General features: G+C 42.3%; 2 protein-coding genes across 4 annotated transcripts in view; one reads left to right on the top strand and one right to left on the bottom strand.

Annotated features, from left to right (window-relative positions):
* Positions 1 to 890, top strand: part of LOC132873242 (adhesion G-protein coupled receptor F1-like) — a 39,873-nt gene extending 38,983 nt beyond the window's left edge. The window contains exon 3 of the mRNA XM_060908599.1: positions 483 to 890. Within this exon, the coding sequence (XP_060764582.1) occupies positions 483 to 890 (408 nt within the window). The remainder of the gene's footprint in view (positions 1 to 482) is intronic.
* Positions 891 to 3,595: 2,705 nt separating this feature from the next.
* LOC132873155 (adhesion G protein-coupled receptor F5-like) overlaps positions 3,596 to 19,460 on the bottom strand; it is a 42,986-nt gene continuing 27,121 nt past the window's right edge. For all 3 annotated transcript variants that reach the window (XM_060908452.1, XM_060908454.1, XM_060908453.1), the window contains 9 exons: positions 17,407 to 17,613; positions 15,387 to 15,539; positions 15,026 to 15,204; positions 14,759 to 14,929; positions 13,123 to 14,478; positions 12,917 to 12,958; positions 12,689 to 12,748; positions 11,634 to 11,697; positions 3,596 to 4,968 (listed from right to left, as the gene is read on the bottom strand). In XM_060908452.1, coding sequence (XP_060764435.1) covers positions 4,901 to 4,968; positions 11,634 to 11,697; positions 12,689 to 12,748; positions 12,917 to 12,958; positions 13,123 to 14,478; positions 14,759 to 14,929; positions 15,026 to 15,204; positions 15,387 to 15,539; positions 17,407 to 17,613 — 2,300 coding nt within the window. In that variant the 3' untranslated portion in view covers positions 3,596 to 4,900. The remainder of the gene's footprint in view (positions 4,969 to 11,633; positions 11,698 to 12,688; positions 12,749 to 12,916; positions 12,959 to 13,122; positions 14,479 to 14,758; positions 14,930 to 15,025; positions 15,205 to 15,386; positions 15,540 to 17,406; positions 17,614 to 19,460) is intronic.

Raw genomic sequence — 19,460 nt, 5'->3', positions numbered from 1 at the left:
CTTTGCCATGCATCAGACTCCCCAGGTCTCCACAGGGTTCACGCTCTTCAAGCTCCTTTTCAGCCAGTGACCCAGGGGCCTACTGGACACTGTCAGGGAAGCCTGGGAGGAGCAGCCATCCCCATTCAGCTCCCTCATTGATTACACCCAGGAGATGCAAGAGTGGATTGACAGGGTGGCCTCCATCATACAGGAGCACATGCAGGCAGCCCAGAGGGAACAGCAAAGTGTCTACAACTGGCTGGCCCAGCCATGAGAGTTCCCACCTCACAACCATGTGCTCTTGCTCCTCCCCAGTGCCAGTTGCAAGTTCCTTGCTCATTGGCAAGGCTCCTACATGGTCCAGGAGCGAGTAGGTCCTGTGAACTACCACCTGCAACAGCCAAGTAAGCAAGCCCTCAGCCAACTTTATCATATTAATCTGTTGAAACACTGGATTGGACTGGTACCCACACTCTCAGCCTTCTCTGTCTCCCCCACAGGTCCCGCCAGGCGAGGATTTAACATCTACCCAGCTACAAGAGCTGAGGGAACTGAAGGATCAGTTTAAAGAAGTGCTCTCTGCAGAGCCTGGGTGGACTCACCTCCTACATCATGACATCAAAACCCTTGCAGGAAGAGTCATCCAACAGCAACTCTACCAAGTCCCAGAGACCCACCACCAAGCTATAGAGGCAAAAGTAGCCAGGATGCTTCAGGAAGGCATCATTGAGGAATCCACCAGTCCTTGGTCTAATCCCACTGTTGTCATACCCAAGCCTGATGGAAACCTCCAACTCTGTAATGACTTCTGGAGGCTGAACAAGATGTTGGAGTTCAACAGCTATTCCTCCATCTACACATGCAGTATTTCCTGTGCCACTAGGTGCCGCACAAGCAAATCATCATAGATTCACCCCCATGGTTGATCTTTTCTGCTCCATTTTTTTCCTCCAAGCATACCTTTGGTGATTGTGACTAAAGTTCTATTTTTCCTTCAGTCCCCAGCACTTCTTTCCAAAATACTTCTGGCTTAACTAGATGTTGTTTTACATATTTTTTGATTGATTGATTACTTTATTCTGAACAATAAAGAAGAAAGATATAAAAATAAAAATTTAAATAAAAAATACAATAATCAGAACATCATCATAAACAAACAGAATAGCGTAGCCACAAGGCAATAACATAATGTTCAGAAAGGATTAGGAAGAAGTAATAACTTATCCAATCCTAACCCTCTATACCACCGCTAATCAAATGTCACTTTCCACCATAATAAACTATATATACAAAAGAAAACAAAAGCAATAAACAAAAAAGAAAACATACCAACATATCAAAACATACCGACATGGTATAATATCGACCAAATCAAATCATATATACAGATACTTATGCTATGCATATATACACACATACAATACATATATACAGTACATACATATACACATACCTATAACTATACACTAAATACAAGAAGACCAGTCACAGACTTACTCTCAATTTCATCATCACCTATATAGTCTGCCTGTCCTCATTCTCATATATTTTTATTAACATGTTTTTTTATAATTTTTTAAACAGTTTTATGTTGGTGCTATTTTTGAGCTCATTATCCAGACCATTCCACAATTTCACCCCACAGACTGTTATGCACATACTTTTCATAGTTGTTCTAACATTTACTCTCTTAAAATTCATTTCCCCTCTCAGGTTATACCCACCCTGCCTTTCCATAAACGTATTTTGTACCTCACCCGGAAGAAGGTTATGTCTTGCTTTATACATAATTTGTGCAGTCTTGTGTTTAACCAGATCAGTGAATTTCAGAGTGTGTGCTTTTACGAATAATGCGTTTGTATGCTCAAGATATCCCATATTATTGACAATTCTTATTGCTCTTTTTTGTAATGTGCATAATGGCTGCAGGTTAGATTTGTAGGTATTACCCCATATCTCCACACAGTAGCTCAAATATGGAAATATGAGTGCATTATACAGAGTATGTAGTGATTTATAGTCCAGAATGTGTCTTGATTTCCCCAAAATTGCAGTAATCTTTGCTATTTTTGCTTTAACATGATTAATATGCGGTTTCCAGCAGACTTTATGATCAACAATCACACCCAGAAATTTTATTTCATACACTCTTTCTATGGTTATGTTGTCAATTTTCAATTCAACTTGAGGGTTCGACTTATATTTTCCAAATAACATAATCTTTGTTTTACTCAAATTCAATGACAATTTGTTTACGTTAAACCACCTTTTTAATTTATTCATTTCGGTTGTGATTGTTTCCATAAGCTGCTGTGCATTGTCCCCGGCGCAAAAGATGTTTGTATCATCAGCAAATAATATGCATTTCATTATACTTGATACATTACATAAATCATTAATGTACAATATAAACAGTTTAGGACCTAAGACAGACCCTTGCGGTACTCCACATGTTATGGGCAAATACTCAGATGTGTGATCTCCAATTTTTACAAATTGTTGCCTGTTACTTAAGTAGCTCCTCACCCAGTCCAAACCAACCCCTCTGATACCATACCTCTCTAATTTTTTGAATAGAATGTCGTGATTTATTGTATCAAATGCTTTCTTTAGATCTATGAAAATTCCCATAACATGTTTTTTATTGTCTATACCATTTGTGATTTTCTCGATAAGTTCCATTAATGCCAGGGTTGTTGATCTGTCTTTCCGGAATCCGTATTGACTGTCAGCTAAAAGTTTATATTTTTCAATGAAATTGTCTAGTTTTGCTGTGAACAGTTTTTCGAGGATCTTGGAGAACTGAGAGAGTAAAGAAACTGGCCTGTAATTTGTGTAATGGTGTCTATCTCCACATTTATATAAAGGTATAACTTTAGCTATTTTCATGTTGTTTGGAAATTTACCAGATTGAAAAGACATATTATATATGTGAGTAAATGGTTCTGCAATTTCTTCAATAACTTTTTTTATTAAACTCGTATCAATATCATTCCAGTCAGTGGAGGTTTTACTTTCACTTCTCCTTACAATGTCTATGACCTCTTTTATGCCAACTGCACCAAGGAATATAGATTTAGGATTTCTCTCCCATCGAGCAGCCTCCGCCCCTCCAGGTGTGTCTGTATCTTGAATCTTTTCTGCCAAATCTGATCCCACATTTACAAAGAATCTATTAAAACCATTTACCACTTCCTCCATATTATTTATTGATCTGTCATTCTCAATATAATGATCAGGGTAGCTTGTGTTTTTGTTTTTAGCTCTATTCCTAATAATACTATTCAGTACATTCCATAGCCCCTTCATATTATTTTTATTACTATCTAATAATTTATTATAATATTCCTTCTTACATGTCCTCATAATGCTGGTTAATTTATTCTTGTATTTTTTATATTTAATTTCTGCCTCCAAAGTTCTTTTTTTTATGAATTGTCTATACAGCGTGTTCTTTTTTTTACAGGCATTTTTTAATCCTTTGGTGATCCATGGACCATTTGCTTGTTTTTGTATATGTAAATGTAATATTTAAGACATTCCTTTTAATTTAGATGGTGGTGGAGGTGAAATATCAAACAGTGAAGATAAATAAGGACAGTATTTGAAAACCTTTTGTTAAGAATGTTAATGGTTTTAATGAACTTTATTCCTGTTATGAGTAGATTTGGGAAAATAGAAAATCAAAGTACCCATCAGGAAACCAAACTTATACAAGGTTTCAAAACATTTATGGTCATTCAAAATTTGTCTAACCACAAAGCACATAAATTAAGGAGTAATCCCATGTCAGAAGTTTAACTCATAAGCCATGCTTTTACTGTGATTTTTTTAAAAGAATTATATTTGGCAAATAATTTGCAAACCATATTAAGTATTTTGTTTACATCAAAACATTTCATACCATTCGAGTTTCATTATGGCCTATTCTCTGCATTCACTTCCTCAACCTATTTATTTACCACAAAAACCTTCAACATGACTAGATGTCATTTGCATACTGATTAAACAATCTGTTAAATAGAAATGTAAAACAGTGAAAGCAGTACTTTCTCCATTAAAATGTGTGTGTGGTACTTTGTGATGATGTTTGGTTAAAAAAAAGCTAAGAATGACAGGAATTGACAACTGAGCAATTGTAGATATATCAAACAGGCTTACTGACTTTAGGTATGAGGAATTATACAGTATAATTATACAGTATAATTATACAGTCATTATACTGTATAATTATACAATATATAATTATACAGTATAACGACTTGTCCAGGGTGTACCCCACCTCTCGCCCATAGTCAGCTGGGATAGGCTCCAGCTTGCCTGTGACCCTGTAGGACAGGATAAGCAGCTACAGATAATGGATGGATGGATGGATGGATAGGCAGATAGCTGTTAATCAGTCAACAGTATTGTGGTCATGTTTTTAATGTGCTAAAAATGATGATCTATGAAGACTTGATGATGCTTGTAATGCTTCCTTTTCAGTTAAAATGCTGCCCAATAAGCATTGTATAAAATGGATAATTCCTTAAAATATATATGGCTATATTTCAGCAGTGCGCCTCCTGATGTCAGTTAAAATTCAAACTGATCAAAGGAGCAAAAATAATAATTTTCGGCCAAATCCAGCTTATATTATAAGCTTATTTAAGAAGTTCTAAATTATTTCCTTATACATCATTCTGAAATCACCTATCATGGGGTTTGAGCTAGATTCTTTTAAAAGTGTCCTTTTGTTTTTTTTTATCTTTATTTTTATTAGTTAATTTTTCATTTTCTTTGATTTAACATCATTCATCTCTGTTAATGACAACAGCCTAAACAATGAAATGCCTTTCTTCTTTTGTATGTAGATATACAGTATAATGCTTTGGTGAACGAAACTCTTATAATATGGGTGTATTTCAGGTGCTGTTGCTTAACTATCAGCAGCTGCATTCGAAATGCTTGAAGGAAAAGTTTCACCATTCGAGACATTGTACGCATCTGCAAAAGACCAAAAATATTAGTGTCAGTGCTATTTACAAATCAAGACAATGCTCACATGCTTATTGAATGATAAAGCTCACACATGGCAAAGACAAAATGTAATAGTGCTAAAAGTAAGAGTTAACTTGCAAAAGTGAGAGCAATAACCCTCAGGTGGAATTAAGTGCAATCAAAAAATGTGGATGAAAAAAAGCCATGTCATTAAAATGTATTGTGGCAGCGGGGGTGTGGCCAAGCACCGGTCTGTGACAGGAGGGCGGAGTCAGGGAAGGTAAGTGGCAGAATCACTACATCTGACTGCAATTAACCTGTGTTTGTGTGTGTCTTCCCAGTGACCGCGCCCTATTTAAAGAGGGAGAGCTGAGAGCAGAGGAGACCTCATCCCTGAACAAGACGCCAGTCGTGTGTGTGTCTGTTCGAGTTATAATTGTTAAACTGAAAAGTGTAGCAATAAACGCTATTTTGAACCTGATCTCTGTCCTGCCATCCGCTGTGCTCCACCCACCAGTACTGAACCTCTACAGTGGTGCTGAAACCCGGGATATTGTGGAGTACAGCAGCCGATCAGCCCCATGGAGTCCTCCCCGTTCGCCGACCTGGTCCACGCCCTCGCCACAGCCCAGCAAAGCCAGCACCAGGTGCTAGTCACCCTCCGCAAGGAACAAGAACGGCGCTTTGAGCCCCTGGTGCTAGCCCAGCAAGAAGATCGGGAGGCGTTCCGGCACCTCCTCGTGTCGGGGTCCACCAGCGCTCCCACCGCGGGCCTGTCCCCCTCACCGTAACCAAGATGGGTCCGCAGGACGACCCCAAGGCTTTTATCATGCTCTTGGAGCAAGTTGCAGAGGCCTCGGGGTGGCCGATGGAGCAGCACGCGGCGCGCCTCCTCCCTCTGCTAACGGGAGAGGCGCAGCTGGCCGCGCTACAGCTCCCCGCCGACCGCTGGCTGGCCTATGCGGACCTCCGCCGGGCCGTCCTCCAGCGCGTGGGGCGCAGTTGGCCGGCCGTTCGCGTTTGGCCAGCAACTCCGGGACGCCTGCTGGCGGTGGCTGAGGGCCAACAACCGCGATGCCAAGGAGATCGTCAATCAGGTGGTGCTGGAGCAGTTCGTCGCACGCTTGCCAGCAGGAACCGCGGAGTGGGTCCAGTGCCACTGCCTGGCGTCGCTGGATCAGGCCATCGAGCTGGCGGAGGACCATTTGGCAGCTGTTCCAGCGGCAGGACAGCAGACAGCCTCTTCTCTTCCCTCCTCTTCTCTCTCTCTCTCTCTCCTCCTGTGTCCTGTCCTCGCACCATTCCCCCACCGCAGAGGCGGGGGCCGGCACCACCCCAGCCGGCCCGCTGCACCCGCGGTGCCCTCCCGTTTCTCCCTTCTGTGTCTGTCTCCCCCCCCCCCTCAGGTGAGTGAGCCCCAGAACACCGGTGCAGAGAGGAAGCCCGGGCCGGTTTGCTGGCGCTGCGGGGAACCGGGCCACCTCCAACAGCAGTGCATGGCAATGGAGGTGGGAGCGGTGGTTCGGATCCCCGACGCGCCAGAAGCCGCCCTCGATCGGGCCGGAGCATATCGCATACCGGTGAGTATTCAAGGGGATACATATCAGGCGTTGGTGGATTCTGGTTGTAATCAGACCTCAATTCACCAAAACCTGGTGCAAAATGAGGCACTGGGGGGAGCACAGGGGGTGAAGGTGTTGTGTGCGCATGGGGATGTTCACAGCTACCCTTTGGTGTCAGTCCACATTTTTTTCCAAGGGGAAAAATTTATAGTGAAGGCGGCGGTTAATCCTCGCCTTACCCACTCTTTAATTTTGGGGACTGATTGGCCGGGATTTCGGGATTTGATGACACGCTTAGTAGAGAGTGGGTCCTGCCATTTAGCAGGGGGAGGTCCCGGTGTCGCTTTAGCGGGAGCAGCTGTCACAGAGCCGTCTACGTCATCTCCGCGTCAGAGTGAGGAACCCCAGGCTCCTCCTCTCTCACTCGGGGAATCCCTCGCGGATTTCCCGTTAGAAAAATCGCGAGACGAGACTCTGCGACATGTGTTTGACCAAGTGAGAGTAATCGATGGTCAAACGCTCCCACCGAACGCCACCCTGTCCTTCCCCTATTTCTCTGTTATGATGGATAGATTATACCGAGTGACGCAGGACACTCAGACAAAAGAGCAAATCACACAGCTTTTAATTCCAAAGAGCCGCCAGGAATTGGTATTCCAGGCGGCTCACTTTAATCCCATGGCTGGACACCTAAGGCAGGACAAGACACTAGCCCGAATAATGGCCCGATTCTATTGGCCGGGGATTCACGGCGACGTTCGTAGGTGGTGTACGGTGTGCCGCGAATGCCAATTAGTAAATCCAGCAGCCATTCCAAAAGCGCCTTTGCGCCCTCTACCTTTAATCGAGACCCCATTTGAAAGAGTTGGGATGGATCTTGTCGGGCCATTAGATCGGTCAACACGAGGGTACTGCTTGATATTAGTTCTAGTGGACTATGCATCGCGATACCCGGAAGCAGTGCCTCTGCGCAATATCTCAGCACGCAGTATTGCAGAGGCACTCTTCCACGTTATTTCCCGAGTTGGAATCCCGAAAGAGATTCTGACTGATCAAGGCACCACATTTATGTCACGGACACTGCGCGAACTGTATGGGTTATTGGGGATTAAGCCGATCTGCACCAGCGTGTATCACCCACAAACGGACGGTTTAGTGGAACGACTCAATCGCACCCTCAAGAATATCATTAAAAAAATCGTAAGTGAGGATGCACATAATTGGGATAAGTGGCTCGAGCCCTTGTTGTTTTCAGTGCGAGAGGTCCCCCAAGGCTCCACGGGGTTCTCCCCGTTCGAATTATTATATGGGCATAAGCCGCGCGGCATTCTAGACGTGCTGTGGGAAAATTGGGAGGAGGGACCTTCACAAAGTAAGAACGAAAATCAATACGTTATGGACCTGCACGCAAAACTCCACACGCTCACCCACCTAACCCAGGAGAATTTGCGGCAGGCCCAAGAACGCAAACCTGCCTGTACAACAAGGGTACGCGCCTTAGGGAGTTCACACCGGGAGATAAGGTACTCGTACTGTTGCCCACATCGAGCTCCAAATTGATCGCCAAGTGGCAAGGACCCTTTGAGGTCACACGGCGAGTTGGGGACGTCGACTACGAGGTGAGGCAAACGGACAGGGGTGGGGCGCTACAAATTTACCACCTCAATCTGCTTAAACTCTGGAATGAGGAGGTCCCCGTGGCGTTGGTGTCGGTGGTTCCGGAGAAGGCAGAGCTGGGGCCAGAGGTTCAAAACGGGGCATTGGCATCACGTACCTCTCCGGTCCCCTGTGGAGACCACCTCTCCCCGACCCAACTCACGGAGGTCGCCCAGTTGCAGACCGAGTTTTCGGATGTGTTCTCACCCCTGCCCGGTCGCACTAATCTCATAGAGCACCACATAGAGATGCCCCCGGGGGTGGTAGTGCGTAGCCACCCTTACAGGCTACCCGAACACAAAAAAAAGGTGGTTCGGGAAGAACTTCAGACCATGCTCGAAATGGGCATCGTCGAGGAGTCCCACAGTGACTGGAGCAGCCCGGTGGTCTTGGTACCCAAGGCCGACGGGTCGGTCCGGTTCTGTGTGGACTATAGAAAAGTCAATGCGGTGTCTAAATTCGACGCGTACCCAATGCCTCGTATTGATGAGTTGCTCGATCGACTCAGCACTGCTCGCTTTTATTCGACGCTGGATTTGACGAAGGGATATTGGCAGATCGCCTTGACTCCACTATCCCGAGAAAAAAACGGCCTTTTCCACACCATTTGGTTTACACCAATTCGTCACCCTTCCATTTGGGCTGTTTGGGGCGCCCGCTACATTTCAGTGGCTGATGGACAGGGTCCTCCGCCCCCACGCCACTTATGCGGCTGCTTATATAGATGTTATCATCATCTATAGTAATGACTGGCCGAGGCACCTCGAACATCTGAGGGCCGTCCTTAGGTCGCTTAGGTGAGCGGGGCTCACAGCCAACCCAAAGAAGTGTGCGCATGGGCGGGTGGAAATACGGTATCTGGGCTTCCACTTGGGCAACAGGCAGGTGCGTCCCCAAATTAATAAGACGGCAGCAATTGCGGCCAGCCCGAGGCCCAAGACCAAAAAGGGGGTGAGACAGTTCCTGGGGCTGGCTGGCTATTACCGTAGGTTTATACCTAATTATTCGGACGTCACCAGCCCGCTGACTGATCTCACTAAAAAGGGGGCACCAGATTTGGTCCAGTGGACGGAGCAATGCCAGAGGGCTTTTTCTGAGGTAAAGGCTGCACTGTGTGGGGAGCCACTTTTACACTCCCCTGACTTTTCTCTCCCCTTTGTGTTGCAGACCGATGTGTCTGACAGAGGGCTGGGGGCGGTTTTGTCCCAGGAGGTGGAGGGGGAGGACTGCCCCGTCCTGTACATCAGTAGGAAGCTGTCGGTGTGTGAGGGGCACTACAGCACCATAGAAAAAGAGTGTCTGGCGATCAAGTGGGCGGTCCTCGCCCTCCGTTACTACCTGCTGGGGCACCCTTTCGCCCTCTGTTCGGACCACGCGCCCCTCCAGTGGCTCCACCGGATGAAAGATGCCAACACGCGGATCACCCGTTGGTATCTGGCACTCCAACCCTTCAATTTTAAGGTGGTCCCCAGGCCGGGGGCGCAGATGGTCGTGGCGGACTTCCTCTCCCGTCAAGGGGGGTGGGGAGTCGGCTGCAGGCCGGACGGCTGCCCGGCCTGAGTCGGGCGGTGGGGGTATGTGGCAGTGGGGGCGTGGCCAAGCACCTGTCTGTGACAGGAGGGCGGAGTCAGGGAAGGTAAGTGGCAGAATCACTACACCTGACTGCAATTAACCTGTGTTTGTGTGTGTCTTCCCAGTGACCGCGCCCTATTTAAAGAGGGAGAGCTGTCACACACACGCCAGTCGTGTGTGTGTCTGTTCGAGTTATAATTGTTAAACTGAAAAGTGTAGCAATAAACGCTATTTTGAACCTGATCTCTGTCCTGCCGTCCTCTGTGCTCCACCCACCAGTACTGAACTGCTACATGTATGTATAATCAAAAGTATAATATTAAGAAGATTATTTAAAAGCACCTACAGCCTTTTAGTGGAATGGTGTTGAGGACGGGGAACATGATTTTTTTTTTCCGCCCATAAATGATCCGAATATGAATCAAATAATTTCTGATCAATTAAAAAAGTCTGAGCCAATCAGGAAAGTATGCAGTGTTTTTGGCCAGCATTAGTCAGCTACAAAGATAAAGACTGTCCAAATTAGAATCTACGAATTGATGTGTGCTGTCTTTGACAAATTGGATAGCGACTGCAGTTATCTTTCTAACTTACAATAAGCTTTAATTAGGCAGCTAGCGGCGACATGGTGGTGTAGTGGTTAGCGCTGTCGCCTCACAGCAAGAAGGTCCTGGGTTCGAGCCCAGAGGCCAACGAGGGCCTTTCTGTGTGGAGTTTGCATGTTCTCCCCGTGTCCGCGTGGGTTTCCTCCGGGTGCTCCGGTTTCCCCCACAGTCCAAAGACATGCAGGTTAGGTTAATTGGTGACTCTAAATTGACCATAGGTATGAATGTGAGTGTGTCTGTGTGTCAGCCCTGCGATGACCTGGCGACTTGTCCAAGGTTTACCCCACTTCTCGCCCATAGTCAGCTGGGATAGGCTCCAGCTTGCCTGTGACCCTGTAGGACAGGATAAGTGGCTACAGATAATGGATGGATGGATGAATAGGCAGCTAGCTGTTAATCAGTAAACAGTATTGTGGTCATGTTTTTAATGTGGTAAAAATGATGATCTATGAAGACTTGATGATGCTTGTAATGCTTCCTTTTCAGTTAAAATGCTGCCCAGTAAGCATTGTATAAAATAGATAATTGCTTAAAATATATATGGCTATAGTTCAGCAGTGCGCCTCCTGATGTCAGTTAAAATTCAAACTGATCAAAGGAGCAAAAATAAAAATAATAATTTTAGGCCATCACCTGTCTCATTCAGTTGTACATTTAGGCATTAGTTTTCTTGATCATGTGCATAGAATGGGTTTTATGCTATGAATACAAGGAACAACATTGTATTTGCTGTCCACAGTAAACAAACCTACAAAACTGGTATACAGAAAGACAATTTATTTTTAAAAAAAATCCCGGAGCACTTGTTTTTTTTGTTTTTTTGTGAAATGTCTCATCTCATCTCATTATCTCTAGCCACTTTATCCTGTTCTACAGGGTCGCAGGCAAGCTGGAGCCTATCCCAGCTGATTACGGGTGAAAGGCAGGGTACACCCTGGACAAGTCGCCAGGTCATCACAGGGCTGACACATAGACACAGACAACCATTCACACTCACATTCACACCTACGGTCAATTTAGAGTCACCAGTTAACCTAACCTGCATGTCTTTGGACTGTGGGGGAAACCGGAGCACCCGGAGGAAACCCACGCGGACACGGGGAGAACATGCAAACTCCACACAGAAAGGCCCTCGCCGGCCACAGGGCTCGAACCCGGACCTTCTTGCTGTGAGGCGACAGCACTAACCACTACACCACCGTGCCGCCCCTGGCCTTATTGATAAAAGGGATCAATTCTAAGTGCAGTTTAATCATCCCTCAGTTCAGTTACGTACGTCTCTGCCGCAATCTGTTAATGAAAGGAAGTCCACTTGAGGATGATGGTCCAGAAGTTGTGCTCTGTAATTTATACACATCAGTCATTGGTTTGTAATGGATAATTTTAGTCTAAGTAAGAGTGATTTTTTTTTTAAGAACATACAAGCATACAGTGGCAAGAAAAAGTAAGTGAACCCTTTGGAACTACCTTCATTTATGCATAAATGTAATTAAAAATATGGTCTGATGTTCATATAAATTAAAATAATGAGCAAACAAAACCTATTACATGGCCTATTACATGTGCCATGTGCTATTGCTATGAACACTTGCTATTTGTAGAAGTTGTCTGCAATTTTTTAGGCCTTGTACCATTTCTAGAGGCATTAAGCCAATGGGACAGATTTGGTGCCATTTGGAGACATTTTTACCTGTGTTTGGATAACCTTACACATTTAATGATTGAAGATAACATTTTCACATTTGAGTACTTGGGGCATCTTTGAGCCATGGGTCAAAGAACAAGTTCCTATTAAATTGAATCAAGAACAAGATGACTGTAGGTGTGAGTGTGAATGGTTGTCTGTGTCTATGTGTCTAAAATGTCATGGCCTTATTGATCTCATCTCATCTCATCTCATCTCATTATCACAACGAACACAACCTATGAACACAATCATAGGTTGGGGAAGCCATGGTATAATGGTTAGAGAAGCAGCTTTGGGACCAAAAAGGATGTTGGTTTGATTCCCTGGCCCAGCAGGAATGGCTGAAGTACCCTTGAGCAAGGCACCTAACCCCCAATTGCTCTCCAGGCTGCTCTGGGTATGTTGTACATCACTCTGGATAAAAGTGTCTGCTAAATCCCATTAATGTAATGTTTAATTGGTGTGTTCAATAAAGGCATGAAATATTATAATTGTGTGTGTTAATAGTTAAAACACATTGTTCATTATTGTAACTTAGATGAACATCAGACCACATTTTCAGATAAATTTATACATAAATGCAGGTAATTCCAAAGGGTTCATTTACTTTCCTTGCCACTGTATGTAGCATAAACCATATTTACCCTGGTGCGGTTAGAGGTTAAGTTCCTCAGTGACAACTTTCCTGCCAGTTCTTCTCGGACCTGCAACCACAACACAGGTGAGATTGATCATTATTTATGTGTTTAAAAAGAATTCTGTTTAAGTGATCAGTTATAGAAAGCAGTTCATTCAAAATTCTTAAAGTTGCTTTTTGAGAAAACTCTGAAATACTAGTGAAGAGTTGTGTGAAGATCATTGCGCACATGTACCTTACTATCCAGTAATGTCCCAAACACCAAAATAAAGAAGCCCTTTAAAGAGACAATTTAGATATTTATACCATTTACTTTTTTGCATATTAAGCATGAGTTCTCATATTATCTAAAATGTATAAAATGATAAGACAATTTGTATGTTAATATTAAATCGGTGCAATTAGAATTACAGAGAAAATGGCTTAAATGGATTTTTGTACCTGCAGTGAATTAAGGAAGGCGAACACCACATGAATCCCAAAGTCTGATGACACCATGGTCCCAATGCCGAATCCCCATGTTAGACCAAAGAGAGGTGTTAAAATCCCCACACATCTAGCAATGACCACTAGGGGATGTTTCTCACCTGGCTGAGTGGAAGCATTAATTCCTCTCCTTAACATCTTATACAGAACCACGATAAGTACCAGCAGGTTTATAGCTACAATAGTCAGAGCAGGAATCACAAATGCCAGGAGGGCCTTCGTTTTATTCCAGTTCAGCCAACAATTGTGATCTTTTTGAATGTATCCTTTGCTTCCAGCTGTAGATGCCACAGTAACGACAGCTATGATTAATGGTGCACCATAGCCAACAGTGAAGGCTATGGCCATCATTGTGCCTCTGGACATTCTGGAAAAGACCATGAGGGTGCGGTAGAGGAGTAAGAGTGCTGACAGCAACATCCAGAAGAAAAGGGCGAGATAAAAGAAGTGCATGAAGAATGTCGCTGTACTGCAGGGTCCCACTCCTTTCTTTACAACAGCTGCTCCAATGATGAAGCATATATTCGCAATCAGAAGGGATACAGCAACGTTGGTGACGGAGACGTGGCGCATGTACGATGTGTCATTTCGTGTCACTGATTTCCATATAATGATTTCAATGATGATACACAAAACCAAGCTGGCCATTGAAATGCCAACACCAATGTAAGTTATATAGCCTAAGATTATGACTTTGTCTTTTTCCAAGGAAAATGGTGACATCAGGATTGAAAAAGAGGTTGTGTGATTGCACTCACATGTATATCTTTCAGTTTCATTCCCTAATGGCTTTAGTTGACATCCAGTCGTGTCCCATCCCCCAATGCCATTCAGAAGACTAAAGTTCCAGAAGACACACTGAGGGTTTCCCAGTGTCTCATTTCTGAGATCAAAAGAAAGGGAGATGTTGTTAATTGTTGAGTTTGTCACAATCAGGGCTACATCTCCATTGATCTTGGTGCCAGTTTGACTGCTGCCATTGTTGGTCAGATTTCGAACAGGTAAGATAATGTTAAAAGCTGAAGAAATTATGATGGTGATGAAAGTCGGTGCTATAATCTCAGGAACACTTATTTCAGTTGTTGAATTTATGCCAAATTCTTGAGAAAAAGGATGAACGAATAAAGTTTTCATGAAAAAAGTGGAGTTTGTTGTTCTGCTGAAGTTGCTATTCACAAGCCTGCTTGCAAAAATTTCAGTAGAATTTAGAAAGTCAGAACTGGCATTGGCGCTTGCATTGTTTTCGTTTAAAAGCACCCATGAGTCCTGTGCATCTACTGATCCAAAGGCGTCGACGATTTGTAGGAAATCCTTGAAATAGAAAAATTCATTAAAAATACAGCACATCTGAGCAATCTAGTTCAGTAGAAATAAATCACTTAATTTAGTTAAGCACAAATGTATTCATAATTTCCAACAAAAGCAATTTGCAGTTTTTAATTAAATTTGTTGCATGATATCAAATACTGATTCAGATTGTACAAACTCATTATCATTGGCCAATACTAAAGCTATTCTGACTTGATCATTATCTACAAATAGCACATTAACTAAATTCAATCATGTTCTGAAGGAAGGTGAATTTACTTACCATCATCGTGGATTGATCAATTTCAACTGTTTGTAAGAGATTTGAAACAATTGTCAGAATTTCTACAATTGCTTTTATGGTTGCTTGTGAGCCAGTGATGTTCTGAATCTCCAATGAAACATTACCGCTGAGGATGCCCATAAATTGTGCGATATCATTTACCTGTAAAGTCTACCAAAGTATAAACTGTTATGGTGAAGCAAATAGAAATTACACAACTAAAAATTTTCTCATGATCTTTCATGTAAGAAAAAAAACCCTAATTGCCTGAGCTTCATCTTTTAAATCTTGAAAGACACGCAGGACACAGTTGTTTTCTATGGGGTCCCAGAGGCCTGATGCATTACACTTAGCCTTTTGAGTGCCAACCGTGCCTGTGTTACATTCAGCAGTGTTAACATCTCCCAGATCTCCAGCTCCAAATACACTATCAGAGCAGGTAAATTCTAAAAAAAAAAAAAGGAAAAATGAGGACATTTCAGAGTATATTTATTTATTTGTTTGCTTGTTTATACCAGTGTTACTGAATAATTTGGTTGTGTAATATTCACACTGAACGCTCAAATTGTTTCACGATACTAAAGAATTGTCCACCTGTAACAGCTGCTAGACAATCACCTTTACTCACCTTTGTTTATGACATTTATTTTGAAGCTCTTTGGATAATGATTGCGGCTGATGGGTTTTTCTAGTTGGCATGTGGCCTCTATCACTTGGTTGGTAGTCTGGCAGTCCTGTTTGTTAACTATATAGTCACATAATAAGCAACCTGCTGGTGAGCCTGTAAAACACAAATGATGAAACTTATTAAAATGGAATTAGCTTCTGTTATATGTTTTCATTTTACAGTAATTAAAAACACTTCATTTTCAAGTCCAACAGGACAAATTCTTAGTCAGCCAGTCACTGTCTTTCAAATGGTGAAGGCAGACAAAATATTTATTTATTTGTCATAATTTTTTAAATTAGCAATTACAGTGGTATGCAAAAGTTTGGGCACCCCTGGTCAAAATTGCTGTTACTGTGAACAGTTAAGCAAGTTGAAAATGAAATGATCTCCAAAAGGCATAAAGTTAAAGATCACTCATTCCCTTTATATTTTAAGCAAAAACTATTTTTTTAATTTTCATCTTTTACATTTTCAAAATGACAAAAAAGGAAAAGGGTCCAAAGCAAAAGTTTGGGCACCCTGCATGGTTAGTACCTAGTAACACCCACTTTGGCAAGTATCACAGCTTGTAAACACTTTTTGTAGCCAGCTAATAATCTTTCAGTTCTTACCTGGGGGATTTTCACACATTCCTCCTTGCAAAAGGCTTCCAGTTCTACAAGTTTCCTGGGCTGTCTTGCATGCACTGCTCTTTTGAGATCTATCCACAGATTTTCAATGATGTTTAGGTCAGGGGACTGTGAGGGCCAGGGCAAAACCTTCAGCTTGGGCCTCTTGAGGGATTCCATTGTAGATTTTGAGGTGTGTTTTGGATCATCGTCTTATTGTAGGACCCGTCCTCTTTTTAACTTCAACTTTTTTACAGATGGTGTGATGTTTGCTTCCAGAATTTGCTGGTATTTATTTGAATCTTTGCTTCCCTTGACCAATGAAATGTGCCCTGTGCCACTGGCTGCAACACAACCCGAAAGCATGATCGATCCACACCCATGCTTCAGAGTTGGAGAGGTGTTCTTTTCCTGGAATTTGGCACCCTTTTTTCTCCAAACATACCTTTGCACATTGTGGCCAAAAAGTTCTATTTTGATTTCATCAGTCCACATGACTTGTTTCCAAAATGCATCAGGCTTATTTAGATGTTCGTTTGCAAACTTCAGATGCTGAATTTTGTGGCTAGGATGCAGGAACAGTTTTCTTCTGATGACTCTTCCATGAACATCATATTTGTTCAGGTGTTGCTGCATAGTAGAACAGTGCACCACCACTCCAGGGTCTGCTAAATCTTTCTGAAGGTCTTTTGCAGTCAAACAGGTTTTTATTTGCCTTTCTAGCAATCCAACGAGCAGTTCTTTCAGAAAGTTTTCTTCATCTTCCAAACCTCACCTTGATCTCCACTGTTTCTGTTAACTGCCATTTCTTAATAACATTACGATCTGAGGAAACAGCTACCTGAAAACACTTTGCTATGTTCTTGTAGCCTTCTCCTGCTTTGACAGCATCAATTATTTTATTATTCAGAATGCGAGGGAGTTGCTTAGAGGAGCTCATAGCTGTTGATTTTAGGGACAAGTTTGAGGAGTCAGAGAATTTATACAGCTTTGAAATCTGCATCATCTGACCTTTCCTAATGAAGAATTTGAACAAGCCACAGCTCAATAAGCTAATTAAGGTCTGGAACCTTGGTAAAAGTTACCTGAGAACTCAAATGTATTGGGGTGCCCAAACTTTCGCATGGTGTTCCTTTTCTTTTTTCACTCTCCAGTTGTACAAAACAAAAATAATACACAAATCTTGCAGAAAACGCTGAAAATAAATGCCTTTTGGTGATCAGTTCATCTTCTGCTCACTTAACTATTCGCAGTAACAGACATTTTCAGTAAGGGTGCCCAAACTTTTGCATGCCACTGTACATATTCAGTTAGGCTGGTATTCATGACCATGTACATCATATAAAGAAAAAAAATGCTTTGTATATGACCTGTTGAAGGTTGGACGCAAGCTGCTGGTTTAACAATCCACTGTACTTGATACATCATCTGGACACAACACTGCAGTGGGATTGTTGTATCCTCACATTTTACAATTTTATTATTGGTCACTTGGATATTGGGGTATGGCTGAATTGTTATAAATTGCCAGATAATATAGGGCACTGAGTTTACGATTGTTGTGCATGCATATTGACCTGAGAAGAACGAAAAAATATTGATTAATATATTTACAAAAACGAATGTTTTCATGATCTTGAAACACACACACACACACACACACACATATACAGTGGTGCTTGAAGGTTTGTGAACCCTTTAGAATTTTCTATATTTCTGCATAAATATGACCTAAAACAACATCAGATTTTCACACAAGTCCTAAAAGTAGATAAAGAGAACCCAGTTCAACAAATGAGACAAAAAATATTATACTTGGTCATTTATTTATTGAGGAAAATGATCCAATATTACATATCTGTGAGTGGCAAAAGTATGTGAACCTCTAGGATTAGCAGTTAATTTGAAGGTGAATTTAGAGTCAGGTGTTTTCAATCAATGGGATGACAATCAGGTGTGAGTGGGCACCTTGTTTTATTTAAAGAACTGGGTTCTATCAAAGTCTGATCTTCACAACACGTTTGTGGAAGTGCATCATGGCACGAACAAAGGAGATTTCTGAGGGCCTCAAAAAAAGCGTTGTTGAAGCTCATCACGCTGGAAAAGTTATAAAACCATCTCTAAATACTTTGGACTCCAACAATCCACAGTCAGACAGATTGTGTACAAATGGAGGAAATTTAAGACCATTGTTACCCTCCCCAGGAGTGGTCGACTAACAAAGATCACTCCAAGAGCAAGGCGTGTAATAGTCAACGAGGTCACAAAGGACCCCAGGGTAACTTCTAAGCAACTGAAGGCCTCTCTCACATTGGCTAATGTTAATGTTCATGAGTCCACCATCAGGAGAACACCAAACAACAATGGTGTGCATGGCAGGGTCGCAAGGAGAAAGCCACTGCTCTCCAAAATGAACACTGCTGCTCATCTGCAGTTTTTAAAGATCACATGGACAAGCCAGAAGGCTATTGGAAAAATGTTTTGTGGATGGATGAGACCAAAATAGAACTTTTTGGTTTAAATGAGAAGTGTTATATTTGGAGAAAGGAAAACACTGCATTCCAGCATAAGAACCTTATCCCATCTGTGAAACATGGTGATGTAGTATCATGGTTTGGGCCTGTTTTGCTGCATCTGGGCCAGGACGGCTTGACATCATTGATGGAACAATGAATTCTGAATCATCCCAGCAAATTCTAAAGGACATCTGTCCATGAACTGAATCTCTAGAGAAGATGGATCATGCAGCAAGACAACGACCCTAAGCACACAAGTCGTTCTACCAAAGAATGGTTAAAGAAGAATAAAGTTAATGTTTTGGAATGGTCAAATCAAAGTCCTGACCTTAATCCAATGGAAATGTTGTGGAAGGACCTGAAGCGAGCAGTTCATGTGAGGAAACTCACCAACATCCCAGAGTTGAAGCTGTTCTGTACGGAGGAACGGGCTAAAATTCCTCCAAGCCGGTGTGCAGGACTGATCAACAGTTACCGGAAACGTTTAGTTGCAGTTATTGCTGCACAAGGGGGCCACACCAGATACTGAAAGCAAAGGTTCACATATTTTTGCCACTCACAGATATGTAATAATGGATCATTTTCCTCAATAAATAAATGACCAAGTATAATATTTTTGTCTCATTTGTTTAACTGGGTTCTCTTTATCTACTTTTAGGACTTGTGTGAAAATCTGATGTTGTTTTAGGTCATATTTATGCAGAAATATAGAAAATTCTAAAGGGTTCACAAACTTTCAAGCACCACTGTATGTATATATATATATATATATATATATATATATATATATATATATATATATATATATATATATATATATATATATATATATATATATATATATATATATATATGAGAGAGAGAGAGAGAGAGAGAGACAGAATACTACATGGTTGCGTGAAGATATG

This window comes from Neoarius graeffei, chromosome 25, assembly GCF_027579695.1.
Source record: "Neoarius graeffei isolate fNeoGra1 chromosome 25, fNeoGra1.pri, whole genome shotgun sequence".
NCBI lineage: Eukaryota > Metazoa > Chordata > Actinopteri > Siluriformes > Ariidae > Neoarius > Neoarius graeffei.
The sequence above is the reverse complement of the archived record's forward strand: the minus strand, read 5'-3'. Positions and strand labels throughout refer to the sequence as shown.